Below are 23,840 nucleotides of genomic sequence, written 5' to 3' on the forward strand. Positions count from 1 at the left end.
AAATATAAAATGGATTAAGAAAAATAAATCAAATGGAGATAGAACAATAAATGTGGTTTTAGAAAAAATGTGGTATTTTCAAATGGAGATACAACAATAAATGTGAGTTTTTTTTTTCATATTGCAATTATTATTTTTTATATTTTCCAGATAGAACATTAAATATGGTTTTTTCAAAAGGAGATAGAACAATATATGATGACATTTTACAATTCCCATATATATTATAGTCTGATTAATTTAGAAACAAAGAGAGTGGAAAAACAATTTCCATATATATTATAGACCGTGGCTGTCTGAAATTAAGCAAAGTGTGCTTACTAGAGAAGAGATGCTGTCTTATATTCGAGATGCTGTCTGAAAGGAATTACCAAATTCGAGATGTGGGCTTATGTGTGCTTCACTGTTGTTGTGTGATTACTTACAGAGAAGAGATTGGAAAGATGGTTTTGTTCTGATTGTTTTGAGAGAATAGATCGAGATGAAGATGAGAGCAATGCATAAAATGAGAGATAGATTATATAGTGTCTTTCTTGACATCATCCGCGACAAGTACAACATTAAAAAAAAAAAACAAACGAGTTTCTCCCGTGAACTGAGCACATGTTTTCTCAGTAGTACAACCCGTGAGATGACCCATCAACCTCAGACTAAACCTTGTAGAACCCGTGACCTCCACAACCAACAACCCGTGACCTGTAGAACCAACAAACCTTGTAGAACCCGTGACCTCCACAACCAACAACCTTCACCTGTAAAACGAGACAGAAGAATATAAGTTAAAGTCAAGTAATCAACAAAATCATCATGTAGTGAACAAAGTTATCAAGTAATGAACAAAAGAATCAACTAATGAACTAAGAAAATCCTCAACTAAGCACAAGCAGTTGTCAAATTATCACCTAGAGCATCTCAGAAACGAGTTTCTCCTTAAGAGCCACCTCACTTTCAGTTAGAGTTTCATGTTTCTTAGAGAGGAGACGATCTAGAATTTTTTGTTTGGCTAGGTTGCGTTTCAAGTCTAGAATGGTTTCTAGTCGATCAAAGGCTGCTTCATTCCCCTTTTTCTTGCGTTTGGCTGCTTTGCAAGCCTTAACACCAGGAGGCCTAGCCTCATCCGAGTCAGGGACTGACTCTGCAGCTTCCTTCCGTTTCTCCTTTGCACCATCTTTTGAGACAGAGTTGGATCTCCACTTTTGATCAAACCTCAACTCCCTCCAGCCGTGTTCAAGATTGAACTTCGTCCCGTAGTCGTTGAAGAAGATGTCATGAGCAGACTTCATGACATCGTTCTCATTTTGGCCACTAGCTTGCTCCTTCAAAGCCGCCTCATAGCTTCCCACAAACTTACAAACCTGCTCATTAATTCTTCCCCACCTCTGCTTACACTGACTCCACTCTCTAGGAACAGCGCCAGTGAGCTGAGGGCTTGAATTAAAATAATCCTCTATTCTTTTCCAAAACGAACCTAACTTCTGCTGGTTACTAACTATGGGATCCTTGCTGGTGTTCAACCAGGCACTGATGAGGACAATGTCCTCTTGTGTTGTCCACTTTCTCCTCTCTACGGGTTTAGAAACACCTGAGGACCCTACATCTATGGTTTGAGTTGTTTGAGTGTTTTGAGTGTTTTGAGTGTTTTGAGTGTTTTGAGTGTTTTGAGTGGTTTGAGTGCACTGGGAAGATAATAGGGTCACAAACCCGACAGAATTATGAGAAAAGTGATCCATTGTGGTTTCACGTTTTTGGGAGTTTTCACAAGAGCGTGGTGAGTTAGAGTGATTTGTTAAAGTTGGTTTGTGTTTACAGTGGTTGGTTTCAGTATATATAAAAACGATTTACTTCCTTTGTGTCTCTAACTACCAAACATTCATTAGCCTTAATTACAGATGAAGTAGTTCACAAAATGTATTCATTACACATCAAATCAATATTTTTAATGAACATTCATCACAGCAACCAACCAACACCCATTTAAATTAACCTAGGTGAGTTCATAGTTATAATCTAGTACAGATACTACTCTACATATTAAATGAACCTAGATGAGTTCCTAGTTAAGTTTCAGTTCAACTACAGCAAACAACACACCTATCAGTACACGGAAAGAACTACTTCGGTTTAGTTTCTGTGTTTACCTGTTTGGATTTCACTCGAAACACACCCTCTCCAGAGCAGCCACCTGCACTGTGAGGTTATACACGTCACCAGTGAGCTTATCAAGCAGCAAACTCAGCCTTTTAACTTGTGCCTGCACAAGAAAAAAAGAAACGTTGTAAATGACTTTTTAAAAACCTTAATTAAAAAAAAAAATCAACTCTTAGACAAAGTGACAAACCTCGACACTCTCAACCAGCATTGGCACCGACTTGATCACCTCATCAGCCTCCTCCACACGCTTACGCAGCATTTCGATCTCCTCCTGCACACCACAAACCCAAGGCTGACGATAATGTAACCCATCAGCCTTGGTTAAACAATAAACACATCAGACAACACATTCCAAATATTGAACTAAAGCACAGGTTTGTATCTAATAATTCAACTGGGTAACAGGGTTTGTATCTAACCTCGTAGTTTACACAGCTGAAGAAGCGTTTCCCTGGCTGAGTGTCGAACTCATCCTTCACTCGAACCTCGTGTATCATTCTCCCACCACAAGCGCATCTTTTGGGCATCCCATGTTCCGAATCGGAAACGTAACTCAGGAGGTTTATGTGCTCCAGTTTCCTCTTACAATCTGTTCTCTCATCTGCGGGATCCATCTAAAGCACAAAACAAAAATTGATTAGCACAAAAAAATGAAAAATACGATCATACCAACCGTCTATCCAACCCAGTTTAATATATCAAACCACAAATCGAAACCCCCAAATTTTTTTTTAACCCTTAATCGAAAACCCCTATTGGATTTTCAATCCGCAAATCTCGAACCATTAATCGATAAATAGAACCCGTAGACGAGGTTATACAACCCTAGATCCAAACACATCTCGATTTCGAACCCTAACCCGAGATCATAAAATCTTTTGACAATTCACAATGGCGATATCGACAACAGAAGGCTAATATCTAAACGTCAATCGACTCGGAACTCACCTCTGGTCCTGGAGGAGACAATCCGGCGCCGAATCGATCGAGAAAAGGGGAGAAAATGGGTGAGAGCTCGGCGTCGCAAATAAAATCGCCACACAGAGCAAACCCTAGCTTTCTCGCAAAAATGAGAGAAATGATTCTCTCTCCGCGTTCAAGCGCGTGACCTCTACTCCCCTTCACCAATCAGAATGCGACACCTGTGCTGAACCCGTATCGGACGGGATCACAGGTAAGAGGCGGGTCGCCAAATTAAACCCAATTTCTCATTTATTTTTATCCAAAAGGCCTCAAAACCTGAGCCCATGAACCTGTTTAAAACCCTCAATGGGGTTGCTCTTAGTGCTATTGATTAATGATATACATAGTGCAATATTTTAAATTTATTTATTTATCGTCCAACTTGCGTTAATAACTTCGTACATAAATTAATGACAGCTCATTGACCATCCGGAAGAATCTGAACATCATCCTCCAGGGAAAGATTTTTTTTATATAACATAATAATTTCATATATTAGATTATACAGTAGTTTGATCTTAAACGTAAACCATATCAAATCATATCATGTAACTAGATTAAAGTTGGGAGTAGTTTATTTAGTTGTTAGCAACAACTCACTAATTTTTCTAAAAATCACTATTTAAAAATTTGTAATTTTTGTAACAAAGTACTTAGTATAGTTAATGTATTTTCCACATTTATGTTCACTACTAGTTAGTGTTGTCTGTTGTTTTAAGTGTTTTCTGTTGTTGTCGTTGTGTTAAAGTTTACTTTTATTATGTTTAAACTGCTATCTTCAAGATCAAATATATACGAATTTTACTTTCTTTATACAAATAGTACTGTTTAAAATTTCCACGCCAGCTATTTCTTCATGCTTATATATATAATCATATTTATTATACTTGAAATGTAATGAAAGAAATTCAAAACTAATTAGGTTAAAATTTCCACGCCAGCTATTTCTTCATGCTTATATATATAATCATATTTATTATACTTGAAATGTAATGAAAGAAATTCAAAACTAATTAGCTTTTTTTTTAAAGGGTAAAACTAATAATGTAATGCTTGCGGGAAGCCTCTATGGCAGTCAACAAAACAACATGATTGTAAGACAAGACGGCAATCTCTATTAAACACGTATAACTGACTAACGAGTGTATTTGATCTTGAAGATAGCATTTTAAACATAATAAAAGTGATATCATTTCAATCATACAACGAATAAAAAACTGATGGATGACAAAAAAAGAAGTAAATGAACAAAGAAAAGATGCAATGGAAAGAAAAATCTAAATACGATTAGTTTGAAAAGTTATAGATAATACTGGTTGAAAAACTTGCTCATATAATACCGTAAAGTTAATGGTACTATTTCTGAATTCAGGAAGAGGAAAATATATTCTTGTTTCTTTGCTTGTCAATTGTCAACATAAACGAACAAAAAAAAAGTTTTGACGAGAGAAGATGCATGCATGGTGAAGTCACACGCAGAGATACGAATGTTTGAAATAGACAAAGGAATATAGATACATAAGAGCCCATCACTTTCGCATACACGAATACATCCCCCTCTAACCCGATACTTAACCCATTCCTTCATTTACCAATTTATTTTTCAAAGTTCGTTCTCCTTTATAAAACACTTCATATATCTGCAGATTCATACACTTTGGACGTTTAATGTCACATTTTGGACTTTAAAAAGCATATTTGATTTTTTTTTATAAACATGTTTGATGAGTGGTGATACGACAATGACATTAGCACAAGCTTGGTTTCAATGTCCTCAACTCGGATTGGTCTAGAGATTTATTTATTACAACATGGTTTATATTTTCTAACTTGTTTCCTCTTTGAATACCATTCCTACTACTTAGATTTACTTTTTTCTTTTTTTTTTTAATCTTGAAACCAAAGTTTATTTTTAGAACGGCAGTTGCAGTCCACCAAGAAAATGAATACCAAGTTAGTTGTTTAGATATAATATTTTTTCTTCCTCTTTGTAGTTTACAACAAAAGAAAATCGGCTATAACTGGATTGTTGATTTTTTGAAATGAAATAATGTGAAATAATTTATTTCATTAATTTTTAAAAGTTCACGATTTCACATGAATGAAATAAAATACTCATTCTATCAATTCCATAACTAAACAGATAAGATATACAAAAAGTAATTTCATAACAAATTTGGTTATGAATACATAAAATAAATTATATTCTACTTATTATTGTATTTTATTCCTAACATTCTGTTTATATTAATTCTACCAATTCCTAATTGAACTTGTAATTATTTACGGATAAATCATTTACAAGATGCTATATACTCAGCAATAGTAGATTAAAAAAAAAAGCCAAAACAAATGGATAAACCGATTTTTTTTTTTTGATTTTCCTTAAAAAAGAGGGTCAACAAAAAGGAATATAACAAGATTATATCAACAGAAACGCACCGAGCTCACAGTTTCCTCTGATAACGCAAAAAAAAAAAAAAAAAAAAATCAAATTCATTAAGAGAGAATTTTAAAAAGGTGCAAATTGGAAAACCAGAGAGAGAGAGAGAGAGGAAAACAAGTGGCTTGCTAGCTCGCCGAACTTTGTTCAACAATGGCGGTTTCTTAGGGTTTGAGCTTCTATTTGATCGGAGAAAAAAAGTCTCTCGTCTAGATCGCGAATCTTCCGATGGAAATGCCCGGCGCTAGAAGATCCAATTACACTCTGCTTAGTCAATTCCCCGACGACCAGGTCTCCGTCTCCGTCACCGGAGCTCCTCCGCCTCATTATGACTCCTCCTTGTCCAGCGCCAGCAACAACAACAGCGGGAACAACGGAAAATCCAAATCCGGATTCGATTGGGATCATGGTGATCACAGGCAACCGAATCGGGTTGGGAATATGTATTCGTCGTCGCTCGGTTTGCAGAGGCAATCGAGCGGGAGCAGCTTCGGCGAGAGCTCGTTGTCAGGGGATTACTATGTGCCTACGCTCTCCGCGGCGGGTAACGAGATCGAAATGGTTGGGTTTCCTCAAGACGTCGGGTTAGGTGATTCGAGGATGCAGATGGGGATGGATTCCGCTGGGGGTTCGTCGTCTGGGAAGAGCTGGGCGCAGCAGACGGAGGAGAGTTATCAGCTGCAGCTTGCGTTGGCGTTGAGGCTTTCCTCGGAGGCTACTTGCGCTGATGATCCGAACTTTCTGGATCCTGTACCGGACGAGTCTGCTTTGCGGACTTCACCAAGTTCTGCTGAAACCGTTTCTCATCGCTTCTGGGTAAAGAAAAAGAAAAAAAAAATAGATTAGTAAGAGATGGGATGATGCATTGCAGAATATGATTCTTTTGTGTACTGTATCAGGTAAATGGATGCTTATCGTACTATGATAAAGTTCCTGACGGATTTTATATGATTGATGGTCTGGATCCATATATTTGGACCTTATGCATTGATCTAAATGAAAGTGGCCGCATCCCTTCAATTGAATCGTTGAGAGCTATTGATTCTGGTGTTGACTCTTCGCTGGAAGCCATCTTAGTCGATCGGCGTGTTGATCCAGCCTTCAAGGAACTTCACAATAGAGTCCACGACATCTCTTGTAGCTGCATAACCACAAAAGAGGTTGTGGACCAGCTGGCAAAACTAATCTGCAATCGTATGGGGTTTGTACTCATACAATCCTCGTAATCTTTTTTGAAGTAATAATTTTATATCTCCCCCTGGCTTCTCACTTTGTTTGGTAATCATTGTTTTCACCTCCTTCAGAGGTTCAGTTATCATGGGGGAAGATGAGTTGGTTCCCATGTGGAAGGAGTGCATTAACGGTCTAAAAGAGTGCTTTAAAGTTGTGGTTCCCATAGGTAGCCTCTCTGTAGGACTCTGCAGACACCGAGCTTTACTCTTCAAAGTGAGATCCCAACTTCGATGCTATTGCCAGGACATTTAAGACGTATCTTATGAAATGATCGTATAAACTATTCTGCTTCATGGATTTGTTTGTACAGTAATACTTGTGAAGACACTTTTCTTCGAACAAATTAAAAAAAAAAAGTGGTTTTACTAGCTTGAAAACAGTGTATTTTTAGCCGGTTTTTTATTTATCCCGTAATGTTTTCTTTGTTTTTGTTTTTAAGTTGTTTATCCCCGCATTTGGTGCATGCAGGTACTGGCTGACATAATAGATTTACCCTGTCGAATCGCAAAGGGGTGCAAATATTGTAATAGAGACGATGCTGCGTCGTGCCTTGTCAGGTTTGGGCTTGATAGGTACGGGTCCAAGTGATTGTGATGGTGCATTCTCTACCTTTTTGTTTCTGTAGGAACAAGTATGGCACCAATGTTTCTCATTATGTTGATAACATGGAATACATTGTTTTGGTTTCAGGGAGTATCTTGTTGATTTAGTTGGAAAACCAGGCCACTTGTGGGAGCCTGATTCCTTGCTAAATGGTCCCTCGACTATCTCAATTTCATCACCTTTGCGGTTTCCCCGACCCAGGCCAGTTGAACCTGCGGTCGATTTTAGGGAACTAGCCAAGCAGTACTTCACCGACAGTGAATCTCTTAATCTTGTTTTCGATCCTGCATCAGGTAGTCCGATGAAAAGAACATGAATTATATTTTAACTATATGCATGCTTCTTACATCTCATTTTCTATCTTTCCTGAAAGTAGAATCTCCTGTCATTGTATATATTCTTTTATTATGTCTTCGTTATCTGAAGGTTAGCAGTCTTAGAATTGTTCTATTGTTTTTTTTTTGTGTGTGTAATGGTTGTGGATGTGGGTGCGTTGCTTTGGAATTGAAGTTCTTTTTGATATTTTAGTTTAAATTCCTGTTGTACTTGTCTTCTGGACTCTGATTTCTTATATTTTGTTTGAATTCTTGTAGATGATATAGGATTCTCAATGTTTCATAGGGGTGGAGAAAATGATGGTTCGGCAGAAAATGGGGGTGGATCTGTGCCTCCCGGTGCTAATATGCCTCCACAGAACATAATGCGTGCCTCAAATCAAGTCCAAGATGCAGTACCTATAAATGCCCCACCAATCAATCAGCCGGTTGTGAACAGAGCAAACAGGGATCTTGGACTCGATGGTGATGATATGGACATCCCATGGTGTGATCTTAATATAAAAGAGAAGATTGGAGCAGGTATTAGTTTTATCCATCAAGCAGTCATTTAGTTTATGAAAAAGATATATGAAATTCTTATGTAAGTGGGTTTGCTTTGGCATTTAGTCTCAAACAAAATAATAATATACTGCCATTTAGAAGTTTATTTCTTCTCTGAGAGTTCGGAATTGTCTTATCTGTCCGCTTATATTCCTACTGCTTTTTCAGGTTCCTTTGGCACTGTTCATCGTGCTGAGTGGCATGGCTCGGTAAGAACTTTTTATCTGAAGTTTGCATGGCTGATTTCTAAAAGTATGGTGGGTTTTAACTAGTAATACTTGGATCTGTTGGATGATAAAAGGGGCAAATTATTTAATCGGTATGGTCTGACATAAATTATATTCTTATTTCCTAACGAAAAAGTATCCTCAAATTAGTTTTATGTCTTTCTATCATAAATATATCTTCCTGTTTGAATCTTCCATTGCTATCACGAGCGGAATTCTAACTTTGATTATTGGAAAATTGTCCACCACCAATTTCAGGATGTTGCTGTGAAAATTCTCATGGAGCAAGACTTCCATGCTGAGCGTGTCAATGAGTTCTTGAGAGAGGTGCACAACCTAAAACTTTCTCGTTTTTTCTTGGTAACGAACTTGGTGTACTAAACCCTTCATGATATCTTGATTCACCGCTAGGTTGCAATAATGAAACGCCTTCGCCACCCGAATATTGTTCTCTTCATGGGAGCTGTCACTCAACCTCCAAATTTGTCAATAGTGACAGAATATTTGTCAAGGTACTGTTTACATGGATTTCGAAGATTTTGTGTCTGCTGTAGAGTTTTAAGCCTATTCTATTGCTAATGCAATCGTCTCTTTTGAAACAGAGGTAGTTTATTCAGACTTTTGCATAAAAGTGGAGCAAGAGAGCAACTGGATGAGAGACGCCGCTTGAGTATGGCATATGATGTGGTATGTTTGACCTTCTTCCTTTACCACTCCTGAACGGGTTTCAAATTGAGTTGATTACTTTGTGATCTTGGGTTTATTTCTCATCGAGTTTTCTTACCATTTCTGTGTTGCAGGCTAAAGGAATGAATTATCTCCATAATCGCAATCCTCCGATTGTACATAGAGATCTAAAATCTCCAAACTTGCTGGTCGACAAAAAATACACCGTCAAGGTTTGAATCTGAATTACAAAATTGTTTTGTCCAGAGTCTTTAGTTTGTTTCAGTATATATCATTCTTCTTGCGGGACCAGTGTAGAATTTTTATGTTGAATCATTTTAAGGACATTGCGAAAAGACATTAGTCTGCTGTAACCCATGAAAGTTGGCCCCAAGCTATTGTCTGAAAAGGCATCTCTCTTGCAAAACATTATTTCTTTTAAGTCTTCGATTGGTCTTAAAATTTCAGGTTTGTGATTTTGGTCTCTCGCGGTTAAAGGCCAGCACGTTCCTTTCATCAAAGTCGGCAGCTGGAACTGTAAGTTCAGTTAGTTTGAAGCTGAATTCAACTGAACAAGTCAACTCAATTTTGGGTCCTATTAACTATTTGTTCTGTAGAAGAAACAAAACTGATTGGCTTTTGATATTACAGCCCGAGTGGATGGCACCAGAGGTCCTGCGGGATGAGCAATCTAATGAGAAGTCAGACGTGTACAGCTTTGGGGTCATCTTGTGGGAGCTTGCTACATTGCAGCAACCATGGGGTAATTTGAATCCTGCTCAGGTACTCTCTACTCCAAAAAGTTATTTTGCACTAGAAAGTTGCTCATCACATGTTTTTTTATCAGCAACGATGTTTCATAACACGCTATATTGGTCATTAAAATAAAAACTGGTCCACAGGTTGTAGCTGCGGTTGGTTTCAAGAATAAACGGCTTGAGATCCCTCGGAACCTGAACCCTCAAGTTGCAGCAATAATCGAGGGTTGTTGGACAAAGTACGCTACAAAAGTTCTTTTTTTTTTTCTTTCTGAAACTTCATTTATGATTCCTCCCTTGAATCATCCTTCATTTTTGATTTGCCAGTGAGCCGTGGAAGCGTCCATCATTTGCAACAATTATGGACTTGCTAAGACCATTGATCAAATCAGCGGTTCCTCCACCCAACCGCTTGGATCTGTGAAACACCGGCCCACTTGGAAACACGATATTAATAATTGATGATGTGCACATATACTCTCAGCATTATTTTGCTGCCCAGGAGGGAGACACTAGTTAAGATAGCTGTAAGGTACATACCTCGTGAGCTATGGTCCATACACACTCGCTGTTCTAGTGCCACTCTTTTCATTTCTATTTTTTTTTTGCCTTCTCTTTTGTTGTTGTTTTTCTATGTTGCAGATTGTTAAAAGTGTACATGATTATTGTCACAGGGAAGGAAAAAAAGTAAATCAAGTAGTAAGTGGAAACAGTAAGGGATATTCTATTATCTACCTCCTAGGGGTGTGAGCAATATATTGTTGTAAGCCTTTTGTAGTAGTGACACTTTAAGCTATCTTTTTTTGTCTAATCCTTCATGTGATATGTTTCTTTTAAGTTACCTTGTTGTACATTTAAGCTACTAAATTAGTAGCTCCTAGTAACTAAGAGAGTCCAAACCAAGAAAAAAGAGTCGTGTGTCAGTGTGGTTTTGCAAATTCAGTATGATTCATTGGATTGTACATTGTATTTGTCAAGTGTGTAAATCACAGGAGATTATCATGAGGATTTGTGATTGTAACTCGTAATGTTAAAAGGTTGCTCATGGTTTAAGTGGAGCTTGTTCAGGAAAACGAAGAGTGAGAAATGAAAGAAGAAAAATATCTCAAGATTGTGAAAATATCTACCAAGAATTTTTTGATAAAAAAAAAAAAATTCTACCAAGAATTTTGTGTTGCCTTCGCAAGGAAGTAAATTTGGCCTCACCTATTGATAACGACTTTACCTTAATTACTCGTCTTTCATAATTGTATAAAAAATTAAAAAAACAGAACAGAACAGACACTGTGTGTTGATGGGGCTAGTGACCAATAGGATTGCGTAAAATTCAATCTATGACAGTGAGGGTCCACTTGTAAAGCTGACCTGGCAAACACGGAAAATCACTCCTTCCTTTTAAAAATCTAAGATTACGTGGGGGACCCATCACCTCACAACTTTCTTTCTCCTTCGGATTGCAAAAAAAAAAAAACTAGAGATAGAGAGAGAAGCGAAGCGAAGCAGCAAGGAAACAACAGTCTTCTTCAATGTCGGTTTTCAACTCTAAAAACACAACGAATCAACGATGGAAGATGACACAAAAGATGAATCCACGGTGGCTGGGAACTGCCCCACCGCACCGCCTTTCTCTCCCCCAGATTTTTTCTTACATATCTCACTAACAGTTTGTCGGTTACATCCTCCCCTAAACCTTTATAAACCCCATCATCTTCCCCTTAATCCATTTTCTTAAGTAAACTCCTTTGATTACCACACCCACTCCCATAAGTTACTTCTCTTCCCTAAACCAATATAACTTCTATATTTATATTTTTTCAAATGAGCCCAGAGAAGGATGGTGTTTCCATACCTCTCCACGTCGACATAACAGACGTGGCTTCTCCACTCCCCATGCCGCTAGACATCTTGCACGGGAACCCAATCCCGCCGTTTCTATCCAAAACGTTCGATTTGGTGGATGATCCGAGTCTCGACCCGGTCATATCTTGGGGGCTGACCGGCGCGAGCTTCGTCGTCTGGGACCCTGTGGAGTTCGCCAGAATCATACTCCCGCGGAATTTTAAACACAACAATTTCTCCAGCTTCGTCAGACAGCTTAACACTTATGTCGGTATCTCTGTTATGTCTCTATGTCTGTAAATGTTATAATATGTTCCTCTGCTTTTGTTTTGTAGATTTGGATATATGACTCATGATGACTCATGGATGATCATTTTCTATTGTTCTTTACCATTTGTTAATTCTTACCTGTTTTTCTTTCTTTTAATTTTTGTTATCTTTTTTTGTAATTTAATTTGTTGTATAGATTGTTGAAACTGGCTTTTTTTTTTTGATAAAACTGTAAATACCTGTAATTATGCTTTTTGGGATTTGTGCAATCTCTATAGTGTAAATATTTCTGATTATGTATCTATCAATTTGGGCTTGTGTTGTATGTTATTTTTACTGGTCATGTGAAATAAATTTTGTAATCTTGTTCTGTTGAAATGATCATATCCTCTTGTGTAATTAGTTTTGTTCTTTCCCTCATGGTAAACTTGCTCACTATACAAGTTCAAAGGTTGAAATCTTCTCACTATAACTAAACAGACCAAAGATCTAGTTTTGCAATCAATCTGCTGTTGTAATCTTGATGTGATTGTTGGGGGATTGATGTTCTTTGTGGGTTTGAATGTGTTCAGGGATTCCGGAAGATTGATACCGACAAATGGGAATTCGCCAACGAGGCTTTCCTTAGAGGACAGAAGCATCTTCTCAAGAACATTCACCGTCGCCGTTCGCCACAATCCAACCAAGCTTGCAGCAGTAGCATCACCAGCCAACAAAGCCAAGGGTCACCCACCGAGGTCGGAGAAGAGATCGAGAAGCTGAGGAAAGAGCGCCGCGCGTTGATGGAAGAAATGGTTGAGCTTCAGCAGCAAAACAGAGGCACTGCTCGTCACGTGGACACTGTGAACCAGAGGCTGAAAGCTGCTGAGCAGCGGCAGAAGCAGATGCTCTCTTTCTTGGCTAAGTTGTTTCAGAACCCAGGCTTCTTGGACCGCCTCAAGAGCCTCAAAGGAGAAGGAGGGGGTCTTGGATTCGAAAAGGCGAGAAAGAAGTTCATCAAGCACTCCCCAACAGGAGGGGAGATTGTGAAGTATGAAGCTGATGACTGGGAGAGACTGTTAATGTCAGAGGAAAAAGACACTGAGAACATTCTACCCTCAAACCAGGGGATGACTTCAACCGATCCAAAAGGGAAGAACCTGATGAATCCATCAGAAGAAGAAACAATGAATCAAGATTACTTCTTACCTTTTCCAACTCCTGAAGGACTTATCAAACAAGAAGAGACTTGGAGCATGGGTTTCGACACTACAATACCGAGTTTCAGCAACGAGGATGTGTGGGGAAACACAATGGACTATAATGTCGCAGAGTTTGGTTCTGTTCCAGAAACATCAAGTGGTGGTTGTTTGCCTGATGTATGTTGGGAACAGTTTGCTGCAGGGATGACAGAGACTGGATTCAACTGGCCACCTGGTGATGATACTACTCCAATGGATGATCCTTAAGACCTTTCATTATATATTTTATTAGACCAATCACCCGTTTATTATCGGGTGAATTATTAATTAATTGATTGTTTATTTTGAGATGCACCTTTATACATATATAAATAATGATTTTGCACTTTTTATTTAGAATCAATGTCTCTGCACTAAGGTTTTACTGGAGGACACAAAATTATGCTTTTGTTTTGTTTTGTTTGGGTTCTATCTTGCAGGGGTTTGAGGACTCTTCTTGAAGCTGACTATCACACTCTTCCATGGAAGAGAAGATCTTTATGTTCCAGGTTAGCTCTTTCTCCTTGCTCTGGTATGTTTTGTCTTGGTTTGGTTACAATTTACAGGTGATAAACCGTAAGACATGATAATCAAAATGTGACAGAGAATGAAAAAAACTTGGTGATATTTTAACGTTTGAGGCTTATTCAAACTTGGTGATCATTATTCACATAAGTTAAAATTGTCAAGAAGGGATCCCTGATATGTACTATACTAGTTTATATAAATATAGATAAAAGTCCCCATAATCATACAACCATTGTTATCACAATACAATCTTTTAAATATTTCTTAAAACACTATGGTGTTGGATTATTCATACTTAGTACCTCCTGACGAATGACAAAAGGTGGGTGGTAATTAAGGTTTGTTGTGGCTTTGAGTGTAGATGTAGTCCAAGTGAGATTCAGTGATCATCCTTCTCTTCATACACTCTTCATCACTCTCCTCGCATTTCTCTTCTCCCATAAGCTTAAATCACATTTCAGGGGAAAATATAAATCAATTTTTTCTTAAATAAACACAATGAATATGCAGTAAGATAATAGTATGAATAGGAGAAGAGTATTTACATGTGATAACTCTTGGGCCATGTCAGATGCCTTATCTGCTTGTGTAGTCCAGGCCCAATTATTGTTATTGACTCCTTTTTCTTCTACTACGATGGGAAAATTGGCAAGAAAAAAACAACATGAAATCAAAGCTTTTTCCACGAAATATGTAAGAAAAATGGATCTAATCACTCATGATATACACTCGATTTAATCCCAACAAGGTTCATGTGACCGAAACATAACATTGCATGCTATGGATCAGTGAAATATTTTTATATTAAATTTGTGTTTCTATGAATGATTTCAAGATCTAAACTATAGATGACCACAACTTAAAAATAATACCTACCTCTTATTAACTACATTTTTCATACGGCCGCACTAGAAAAGTAGAAATCTACGCACATATACACCGAAAGTCATAATCAAATTTGTAAATTAGGATATATACAACATATAGATACAATTTATAAAGGCATGCATGTGGGTCTGTATTATATGGCATGTAAATACCTTCTTTTTCCACTTGGGAAGGTCGTTGAGCTGTACGAAGCTCAGATAACTGAAGAAGGAGAAGAACATAAAGGAAGAGCATAATGCCAATTTTTTTCTCCATTTTTTCTGTTTCAGAGCGCTTGAGAATAGGATTTCAACATGAAGAAGAAGATGGAAAAAAAAGAACAAGCCAAAACTTTAAAACACGAAGGAGAAGAAGTCAAAAGTTTTAATAAACGTGTAGATCTCTCACATGCTCGTTACATTTACGTTTTGGTCCGTCTCTGATGTGTTGTGCAGTGGATCCCACTTTATAAAGCACTTCATTTAGCGAGAATGAGTCAGTGACTTCATCAACCAGACAAAACAACTAGTCAACAGCCACTTAAGAGTTTGTATTAAAATTTACATGTAATTCAAATCTAGTTTTGAGTTCTCTTCTGTATTTTACCATCCCAAATAAGTTTCAGTTAACTTTGATCTATAAGACGAAACAAGTAGACAACTACTTACAATTATTTAAGTTATGAGTTCTCTTTTCCCAAAGAAAAATGTTCTGAGCATCAATATTACTAATTATTAAAAAAAAGTACTAATTATTAATTTATTATACACTTTTTAACACAATTAATTTATTATACACATTATTTAACTAGTTCTGCTTTTAACATATTTGTTTTCTAGTCGACACATCTCATGGTCGACATCCCACCCATGAGAGAAAGATTCTTCCTCGTTGATTGTGTAACCAAAATGACAAAAGCAAAACGGACGCACTCTCTTTCGACGTTACACAACATTACTACTCTCTATGTTTTCATGTCTCGACTTCCTCGTTTCCTATTTATTTATTATAAAAATGAAAAATTTCAAAGACTAGTTCACATTTAACAGTTTCAAGTGTGATTCTTTGCTCAGTCCAAACCATTTCCGTATATTTTGAAATTACATTTAGGCAAAATAATTAATTTTAAAATTAAGAACCTACAAATCATGTGAACAAAGAAGAAAAAAACTTTACTCCACATGGTTAATGATATGGGTCTAAGTTAAAACTTAACATAGAGTCACATCATTTTAGGTATTCGGATCTGTCTTGGCTAAACCAATTTCTTTGTGACATAGAACGACAAGGAATGATCACGAGCCTAATTTGAGTACTTGATGGGAGTCATTATCGTATACTATTTTTCAGTAAGCCGACAATTCGATAAAACTAGGCCTTGTCCATTCATTACATCAATTGGACAAAGAAAAGAGAGCCTCACGACTTTCTTTCGATTTTGGTGGTAGTCCTTTTCATCTAATTTTTGCTTTAATAATTTACATGCAATTATTGTAAACCTGTGTGTTTTAGATTTGGTTTCATTTCATATCGTTCGTAGAGTATTATGAATTAGTTAATTTACTTTGGTCTTCAGAAAGGTAAAAATGTAGTGTGAAAAAATTGCAAACAATGTTTATGTCGATAGTGCTAGATTTTTATCATTCAGATCGAAAATGAACTAAATTGAAGTAATGTAGTCAGGTTTTCTTCCCCATCACTCTTCTGAGTTCTAAAGTTACTTTCCTATGTAAAATACAATTAACAAAAAGTTGATATGGCCGAGTTGGTCTAAGGCGCCAGATTAAGGTTCTGGTCCGAAAGGGCGTGGGTTCAAATCCCACTGTCAACATTATTCTTTTTCAATGCTTGATCATCTTTGGGCTTCTGTTTTGGCCCATCGGTTACATTTTATTGTAAAAAGTAGATTCAAGGGGCCATATTATAATGAATTAAAATTAACAATGGCCCTAAAAGTTAAGCCCGCCAACTTTGACATATAACATATGACCATATTCGGTGGATCTTCCGTTTACCACATGACATAGCTTAACACATAAAATAATTAGATGGGAAGACTTATTAGGCTAATTAAGACATATGAATCGAAAAGAAACTTATTAGATGTGAATCGTCTGATATGTTTGGTATAGATTAGTCTACCATCAATAGTCTACCATCAATCTATTTCAGATTCTTTTTCTCTAAGCAAGTTGTATAAAGTGAGTTCTTTACGAAAATGTAGGCATTAGTCATTACATATTTTCCAATACATGTAGGTATTAGTCATTTACATATTTTCCAATACATGTAGGCATTAGTCATAAAACTGCAATCTAGACAAAACGATTAGTTTTTGGTAAGAAAATAAATAAATGTAGGTTTGTATTCTGAGAGGGACAACAAAAAGGAACAAAAGAGTTGTTGTATGGTTGAACTTAAATGATGTCAACACAAACACATAAATAGAAAAATATAAGTCAAAATCTGAACGAGATGGTGAGACTTTCGATGTTTTGTTACGATACCATTCATACATATCCTCTTTTCACAAATTAGTCCACTCATTACATTTAATGAGCCTTTTACAAAGTCAATCCATGTGACCTGATAATAACCACCACATCGTTGTGAAAACTAGGAGGTAACCTAATTGGACAGGTGTAACTATAACCATGTCTAGGCTAATACGTACGAGCCCCAGTGTTGCATTGGATCTCTGAAAACTTTTTTTTATGTGTGTGTAAAAGATCTCTGAAAACTCTACATTTCTACATTGCCATGATAAGAGTCTCGAATTTATCGGTTCAAAATTTTGAAAATAGTTCCTTGCAGTTGAGGAAACGTTGTTGGCTAGTTTATGTTTGTTCCTTTCATATAAAATACAACAGCCTGTAGCATGAGCCTCTAGTCTAAGCAACTCTCATGCATCTTGATATAACTACACCATACATGCATGTATTATACATGGTCCCTTAAGTTTTTGGAGGTGTAAAGAAGATTGCAAGTTGCAACTATAGAGACATTCAACGACCTGACAGGTAAATCGACAGGAACTAATGAAGAGCTTGAGTCTTTTGACCCTTAGATCTGGTGCGACTTTTGTCCTAGCTCTATTTCACATATAATAACAACTACTTATCAAATTGTAACACCTATAATCTTCTAGACTTCCCCTTTCAATTTGCAAGGATTTACATGAAATTGTGTATGCAGATATGTTTCTGGATTCAGAAGCGCGCGTGGCTCGATCACAGTAGGTCTTGTGAGTCTTAAACGATTCCAATATATAAATGTCTCATTTGTTTTACTCTTGCACAAGCTCTCGTTTGTAAAAACCAATCTAAAATAAACATAGAAATACAATATAAACATTTCACAAACTCGTTGTTAATTTTAGATTCATACATGATACATGTGTATTTAGCTATGTATTGTATACACATATACTGACACTGACACATGCTTAGTGCGTGCAATAATTTGTCTCTACTCAATATTGTAAGTAATATATTGTGGTTTTAGTGCAATAGACAACTGGTCCATTTGCGATTAGCGACTAATGATTAATGGTTGATATGATAAACATTTCATCCCAATATTTCCACCAGAAAACCATATCTTTCTCAAATCAGACTTCAAATATTCAATACTAGTCCCACGACATCGACGCCTTATAATACCATTTTCTTCATATATTATACGACTGGTAAACATATCAAATAATTTATACTAGTTTCTACTTTTATATACCTATCTGCGTCTCTCTATAAATATATATTGAAGTAAACTGATGCAATGGACTCTCTCTCTCTCTCTCTCTCTCTCTCTCTCTCTCTCTCTCTCTGCATGAACGAATCAAAAACATCACAATCTCTTTCCATTTCTGTTCAGCTAGTACAACATCTCTTTCTTCCTCTTTGATACAAATTTCCAAAAATGGAAGGTTTGTGTTTTCGTTTCCTCCTGTTATTCGTTTTCCTACTTTGTTCTCATACACGGCATCAAGTCAACGCGACCGAACCGGTTCTAGAGTTAACCAAAGGCTTCGAAGCCAAACCGGACTCGTCCATCGACTCCTTCCAGCCACTCCTCACTGACCCGAGCGGAAACTTTTCGTTCGGGTTCCTACGTTTAAACGGGTCACGCCTCACACTCGCTGTAACCCACCCGAACTTAACGGACCCCCTCTGGGTTTTCGACCCGACCCGAACAGCGAGCTGGTCACACAAAACGAAACTATTCTTCAACGGCAGCCTCGTGGTCTCCGACCCTTCCTCGAGGGTAGAATGGTCAACTCACACTAACGGAGACCGTCTCGTCCTCCGTAACGACTCCAATCTCCAAGTGGTGTCCACGTCATCCTCCTCAATCGAGTGGGAGAGTTTCGATTTTCCCGCGAACACACTCGTCGAGAATCAAAACTTCACCTCCACGATGGCTCTGGTTTCATCCGACGGCTTGTATTGGATGCGGTTAGGACGCGACTTCATCGGACTATACGCTAAGGTCAGCGACGACTCTCACTCTCAGCAGTTCTACTGGAAACACAGCGCTCTCCAGGCGAAGGCCAAGATCAGAGACGGATCGGGTCCGATTCACGCTCGGATCAACCCGAACGGTTATCTCGGTATGTACCAAACCGGGACCGTTCCGGTCGACGTGGAAGCGTTCAACAGCTTTCAACGGCCGGTTAACGGTCTTATGATTCTCCGATTGGAATCCGACGGGAACCTCCGGGGATATCTCTGGGACGGATCTCGCTGGGCGTTGAACTACGAAGCTATTCGAGAGACTTGCGATCTCCCGAATCCGTGTGGGCCTTACAGTCTCTGCACTCCTGGATCGGGATGCTCGTGTATAGATAACAGCACCGTGATCGGAGAGTGTAGTCGCGGGGGTTCGAGAGCGGCGGACTTTTGCGGCGGTAAGACGGAGAAGTTTAAAACGGTGAGACGTGGAGGCGTTGAAGTGCCGTTTAAGGAACTGATGGATCATAAAACGACGTCGTCGTTGGGAGAGTGTGAGGAGATGTGTGTGGAGGATTGCAAGTGTTTCGGGTCGGTTTATAATAACGGCTCCGGGTTTTGTTATTTGGTTAATTACCCGATCAGGACGATGCTGGGCGTTGCGGATCCGAGTAAAATGGGTTATTTTAAGGTACGTGAGGGTGTAGGGAAGAAGAGAAGCCGAGTGGGATTAACGGTTGGGATGTCTCTGCTCGCTGTGATTGCGTTGGCTTTAACGGTGGCGATGGTTTACGTTGCGTTTAGGATATGGAGTAGAGAGAAACATGCACTAGAGGGAGAAGATGGTGGGTTATCACCCGGCCCGTATAAAAATCTCGGGTCGGATAGTTTTAGTTCCGTTGAAATGAGTCGTAGGTGATAGTTTTTTAGTTACACATATATAAAATTAGTTAACCCTTTTTTTTTTTTTGCTTTATGCAACTTGAATATTGTCTTCTTGCTGATGAACTTTTTACCTATCAAAACTATTACGGAAAAGGTGTTTGGATAAATCTTGGATGGTGAAGGCGGGAAATATTATAAAAATGTGTAATGGCGTCATGGATGACGATAACAAGTATGGATGGGTGGACTCTTCTTTTAGGCCCACATGTTTGAGAGTTGACACTTCCACTATCCTATTTTTATATAATTTTTTTCAAATTTGATAGATATATAATTCAATATCATCACTTTTATTTCGGATCATCCAGTGGCTTAGTTCACGTGCTTCATGGCCGCAACCACCAGTAAAATGCAACAAAGAATGATCTTTCTGAAATAAATAAAACTTTCTACAATATTAGAGGCAGAGCGTCAACTTCTTCGGGCCTCTCGTAAATCTCTATTTTTGTAGTTGTATCCGTCTCTAACGCGGCCCTTTTACTATAAAAATCCCCAAAAGGCCCATTTTAAAATCGATCTTTATATCATCTACGTCGTGCCCTCTCTTTTTTAAACAATGTCGTGCTTCAAGTCCAAATACGCCGGTAAATCTCACCACCATCTCATTGTTCATCATTTGATTTATCTAGTTCCATCAGCTTCTTGTAGTTTGAAAATGTTAATTATCACCGGTATAATGATTTTTTTTATCTCGACAGATGAGCTCATCGCCAATGCTGCTTACATCGGTTCTCCAGGGAAAGGTATTCTCGCCGCTGATGAATCCACAGGGACCATCGGAAAACGTTTCGCAAGCATTAACGTCGAGAACGTTGAATCAAACAGACGTGCTTTACGTGAGCTCTTGTTCACCACTCCAGGAGCTCTCCAATACATCAGTGGTATCATCCTCTTTGAGGAAACTCTCTACCAGAAAACAGCTTCAGGTAAAGACTCTAACCCTCACAAGAGTAATCACAATATATCTGACAAAAAAAAGATATATACAATATTCTTAGTACAACTGCTTTTGAAATGAAATAAATTTAACATTCTTTAAGAAAAAAAAATCTGATATGTAAACTATATATCTTTATTGTGTGTTTTAAAAAGAAAATTATATATCTTTATTACATTGGAATAACTTGACGTGTGCTACAGGTAAACCATTTGTTGATGTAATGAAGGAAGCTAAAGTCCTTCCCGGTATCAAAGTCGATAAAGGAACTGTCGAGCTCGCTGGTACAAATGGTGAAACCACAACCATTGGCCTCGACGGGCTCGGAGACCGTTGCAAGAAATACTATGAAGCAGGTGCACGTTTTGCCAAATGGCGTGCCGTTCTCAAAATCGGAGCCAACGAGCCTTCGGAGTTAGCCATCCACGAAAACGCTTACGGTCTAGCGAGATATGCCGTCATTTGCCAAGAGAACGGTCTCGTCCCCATCGTGGAACCAGAGATCCTCGTGGACGGATCCCACGATATTGAGAAATGTGCTTACGTCACGGAACGTGTCCTCGCGGCTTGTTATAAGGCTCTTAATGATCACCACGTGATCTTAGAAGGAACGCTCTTGAAACCAAACATGGTTACTCCAGGCTCCGATAGTAAGTCTAGGGCTGAACCCAAAGTGATCGCAGAGCACACGGTCCGTGCATTACAGCGTACTGTCCCCGCCGCGGTTCCAGCCGTTGTGTTCTTGTCTGGAGGACAGAGTGAGGAACAAGCAACTGTGAATTTAAACGCCATTAATCAGCTCAAAGGTAAGAAACCGTGGAGCTTGACGTTTTCGTATGGACGTGCGCTTCAGCAGAGTACACTCAAGGCTTGGGGAGGTAAAGAGGAGAATGTTGAGAAGGCTCAAAAGGCGTTCTTGGCTCGAGCCAAGGCTAACTCGGAGGCAACTACTGGTGCCTACAAAGGTGATGCTCAGCTCGGTGAAGGTGCTTCTGAGAGCCTTCACGTTAAAGACTACAAATACTAAAAAAGTATTTGGGGATTTAATTAATTTGTTGAAAATTTTGGTAATTATGCGATATTATATAATCATAAAACCTAACCGTATGTAATTATTTGTTTTTGGGTGGTATAATATTATCCTGGTGTACATAATTTTTTTTTTACCTTATCACTATTTATGATGATGAAATCCTTCTATAAGGGAAATTTTGTTGTAATATATGCTTTGTAAACTTAATTTATTGAAAAGATGTAACTTACATACTAACATCTTTTAAAATAACATGTTTTGGTTATGTTCTGCTACTTGTTTCATTCCTAGTTAATAAACTTGTAACGAAAATAAAATAAATATGTCAATAACAAAAACCAATTATATCTACATGATTGAAGTTTATTTTAGCTGCGACGTTGAAAGGTCAACGAAATCTCATCGTTGTTAATTCGTCGGCCGCCGTTTCTTTTCATTCGCAAACTTCTTATTTACGTACTTGTCTTCATCCTATTCCTAATTATTCTTTTGGCCAGTGATTAATCGATAATTTTTGTTTTACCCTCTCACTGCTTCATATTTGCGCTGCCCTAGGGTTGTTTCATAATTATGATTCTGCTGTTGCTGTATTGTATTTATGGTTTATCCTTTACTGTTCTGTTTTTGCGTCCTTACCCTCGCATTGTTTCTCAACATTGTAATATATCTTCTCATAGATCCTAGTTATATAGACATAAATGTCTGCATAATACAAATTAAAGAGAAAAAATATATATTTTTGTTCAGCAGAATATATTCATTTATTTTTAGTTAAATTAATGAGAGAAATATCAAAATAAGAAACTCATATAATGAGGTGATGATATGTCTAGTCGTAGGGCGGACAGTATAGAGAGACAATGGCAGTGACTGAACGTAAACTAGCGTCGTGAAAACAGTTTTAATTGTTTAGTGATGGACGAGAAGTCTTACCACTCTAACTTGAGTCCTTATTCACTAGCTACAACTACAAGTCAACAATCCCTTTTTGTTACTTTTTCGTATTTTAGACCAAAACTCTTAAAAGAATACAAACTCTGAAAACTTCTTTTTTCCCTTTGATGCTATAACCAATATGTTACAAAAAAAGCTATAGCCAATTAAAAAAAAAAATTACAGAACTTTTAGGATCTATCTTTAGCTAGATTTATCAGTGGTCTGTAATGGAATGTTTTGAAGATTAAGTAAACATTGAGCTTCTGAAAATTATTGTGTGACGTGTTCTTTATATTTCCACAAGATATATGTCGACATGTGCAAATATCAGCATCAATATCTAAATTAATTTGAACAGTAAATATAAAGTTTGACAAGAAGAATCATCAAACTCTAGAAGTAGGACTGGTCTTGCGTGGAACCCATAAAATAAAACAAGCATTTAAATGAGAATAGAGACAATTCAGAATTAATCAACATTGTAAATAATGTGTACGCACAAAAGATTGTATTGACTCGTGCTCGTGTCTCACTGTATCTATAGGGAATAGGGACAAAAGGAGAAGAGTGAGATCATGGAGATAGATAAAGGCAAATGGTTACTTTCTCTCTGACCATCAACACACTGAATCGACCAGAGCTTACTTCACCACTCTTCTTCCCTGTCCCCATCTTCATAACTCTTTGTCTCTCTCTCTCTAGGATTACCCAAATTTACTTCTCTAGCCTTCTATGTATGTTTTCTTTGTATCTCCATTTATGTACATACATTAATTAGTTTGACTTTTCTAGACCAAAGTTTTACTAAATTTTACGATTTACAACAATCAAATAAAAACTCAGTATAATTGTTTGATCATTTAAAAAGTGGTTATATATGAAACGGACCATGGCA

The 23,840-nt window shown here is 37.7% G+C and overlaps 6 protein-coding genes and 1 non-coding gene across 7 annotated transcripts; 5 read left to right on the plus strand and 2 right to left on the minus strand.

Moving 5' to 3' along the window:
* Positions 1-650: 650 nt before the first annotated feature.
* LOC117129341 (glutathione S-transferase T3-like) lies at positions 651-1,730 on the minus strand. Its single transcript, XM_033282950.1, has 2 exons — positions 921-1,730; positions 651-752 (listed from the first exon to the last, which is right to left on the minus strand). Exons 1-2 carry the CDS (start codon positions 1,728-1,730, stop codon positions 651-653), a joined length of 912 nt encoding a protein of 303 aa, XP_033138841.1.
* Positions 1,731-5,708: 3,978 nt separating this feature from the next.
* Positions 5,709-10,822, plus strand: CTR1 (serine/threonine-protein kinase CTR1). The gene is made up of 16 exons (XM_033282586.1): positions 5,709-6,373; positions 6,457-6,758; positions 6,862-7,003; positions 7,259-7,362; positions 7,481-7,686; positions 7,987-8,250; positions 8,440-8,480; positions 8,757-8,825; positions 8,910-9,010; positions 9,101-9,185; positions 9,299-9,397; positions 9,633-9,701; positions 9,816-9,947; positions 10,067-10,161; positions 10,250-10,454; positions 10,597-10,822. Exons 1-15 carry the CDS (start codon positions 5,786-5,788, stop codon positions 10,344-10,346), a joined length of 2,394 nt encoding a protein of 797 aa, XP_033138477.1. The 5' UTR covers positions 5,709-5,785; the 3' UTR covers positions 10,347-10,454; positions 10,597-10,822.
* A 918-nt stretch (positions 10,823-11,740) lies between these two features.
* Positions 11,741-13,565, plus strand: LOC103847365 (heat stress transcription factor A-3). The gene is made up of 2 exons (XM_009124431.3): positions 11,741-12,028; positions 12,604-13,565. Exons 1-2 carry the CDS (start codon positions 11,741-11,743, stop codon positions 13,477-13,479), a joined length of 1,164 nt encoding a protein of 387 aa, XP_009122679.1. The 3' UTR covers positions 13,480-13,565.
* A 336-nt stretch (positions 13,566-13,901) lies between these two features.
* On the minus strand, positions 13,902-14,988 carry LOC103847364 (phytosulfokines 5-like). Its single transcript, XM_009124429.3, has 3 exons — positions 14,820-14,988; positions 14,325-14,410; positions 13,902-14,223 (listed from the first exon to the last, which is right to left on the minus strand). Exons 1-3 carry the CDS (start codon positions 14,920-14,922, stop codon positions 14,113-14,115), a joined length of 300 nt encoding a protein of 99 aa, XP_009122677.1. The 5' UTR covers positions 14,923-14,988; the 3' UTR covers positions 13,902-14,112.
* A 1,408-nt stretch (positions 14,989-16,396) lies between these two features.
* TRNAL-AAG lies at positions 16,397-16,477 on the plus strand. The gene has a single exon. It is a non-coding gene; the product is annotated as a tRNA-Leu (tRNA).
* A 2,087-nt stretch (positions 16,478-18,564) lies between these two features.
* On the plus strand, positions 18,565-20,094 carry LOC103847367 (PAN domain-containing protein At5g03700). Its single transcript, XM_009124432.2, has one exon. It carries the CDS (start codon positions 18,565-18,567, stop codon positions 20,011-20,013), a length of 1,449 nt encoding a protein of 482 aa, XP_009122680.1. The 3' UTR covers positions 20,014-20,094.
* A 501-nt stretch (positions 20,095-20,595) lies between these two features.
* LOC103847368 (fructose-bisphosphate aldolase 4, cytosolic) lies at positions 20,596-22,003 on the plus strand. The gene is made up of 3 exons (XM_009124433.3): positions 20,596-20,623; positions 20,738-20,965; positions 21,180-22,003. The coding sequence occupies exons 1-3, from the start codon at positions 20,596-20,598 to the stop codon at positions 22,001-22,003; spliced, it is 1,080 nt and encodes a 359-aa protein (XP_009122681.1).
* Positions 22,004-23,840: the final 1,837 nt, after the last annotated feature.

Source organism: Brassica rapa, chromosome A10, assembly GCF_000309985.2.
Source record: "Brassica rapa cultivar Chiifu-401-42 chromosome A10, CAAS_Brap_v3.01, whole genome shotgun sequence".
Taxonomy (NCBI): domain Eukaryota; kingdom Viridiplantae; phylum Streptophyta; class Magnoliopsida; order Brassicales; family Brassicaceae; genus Brassica; species Brassica rapa.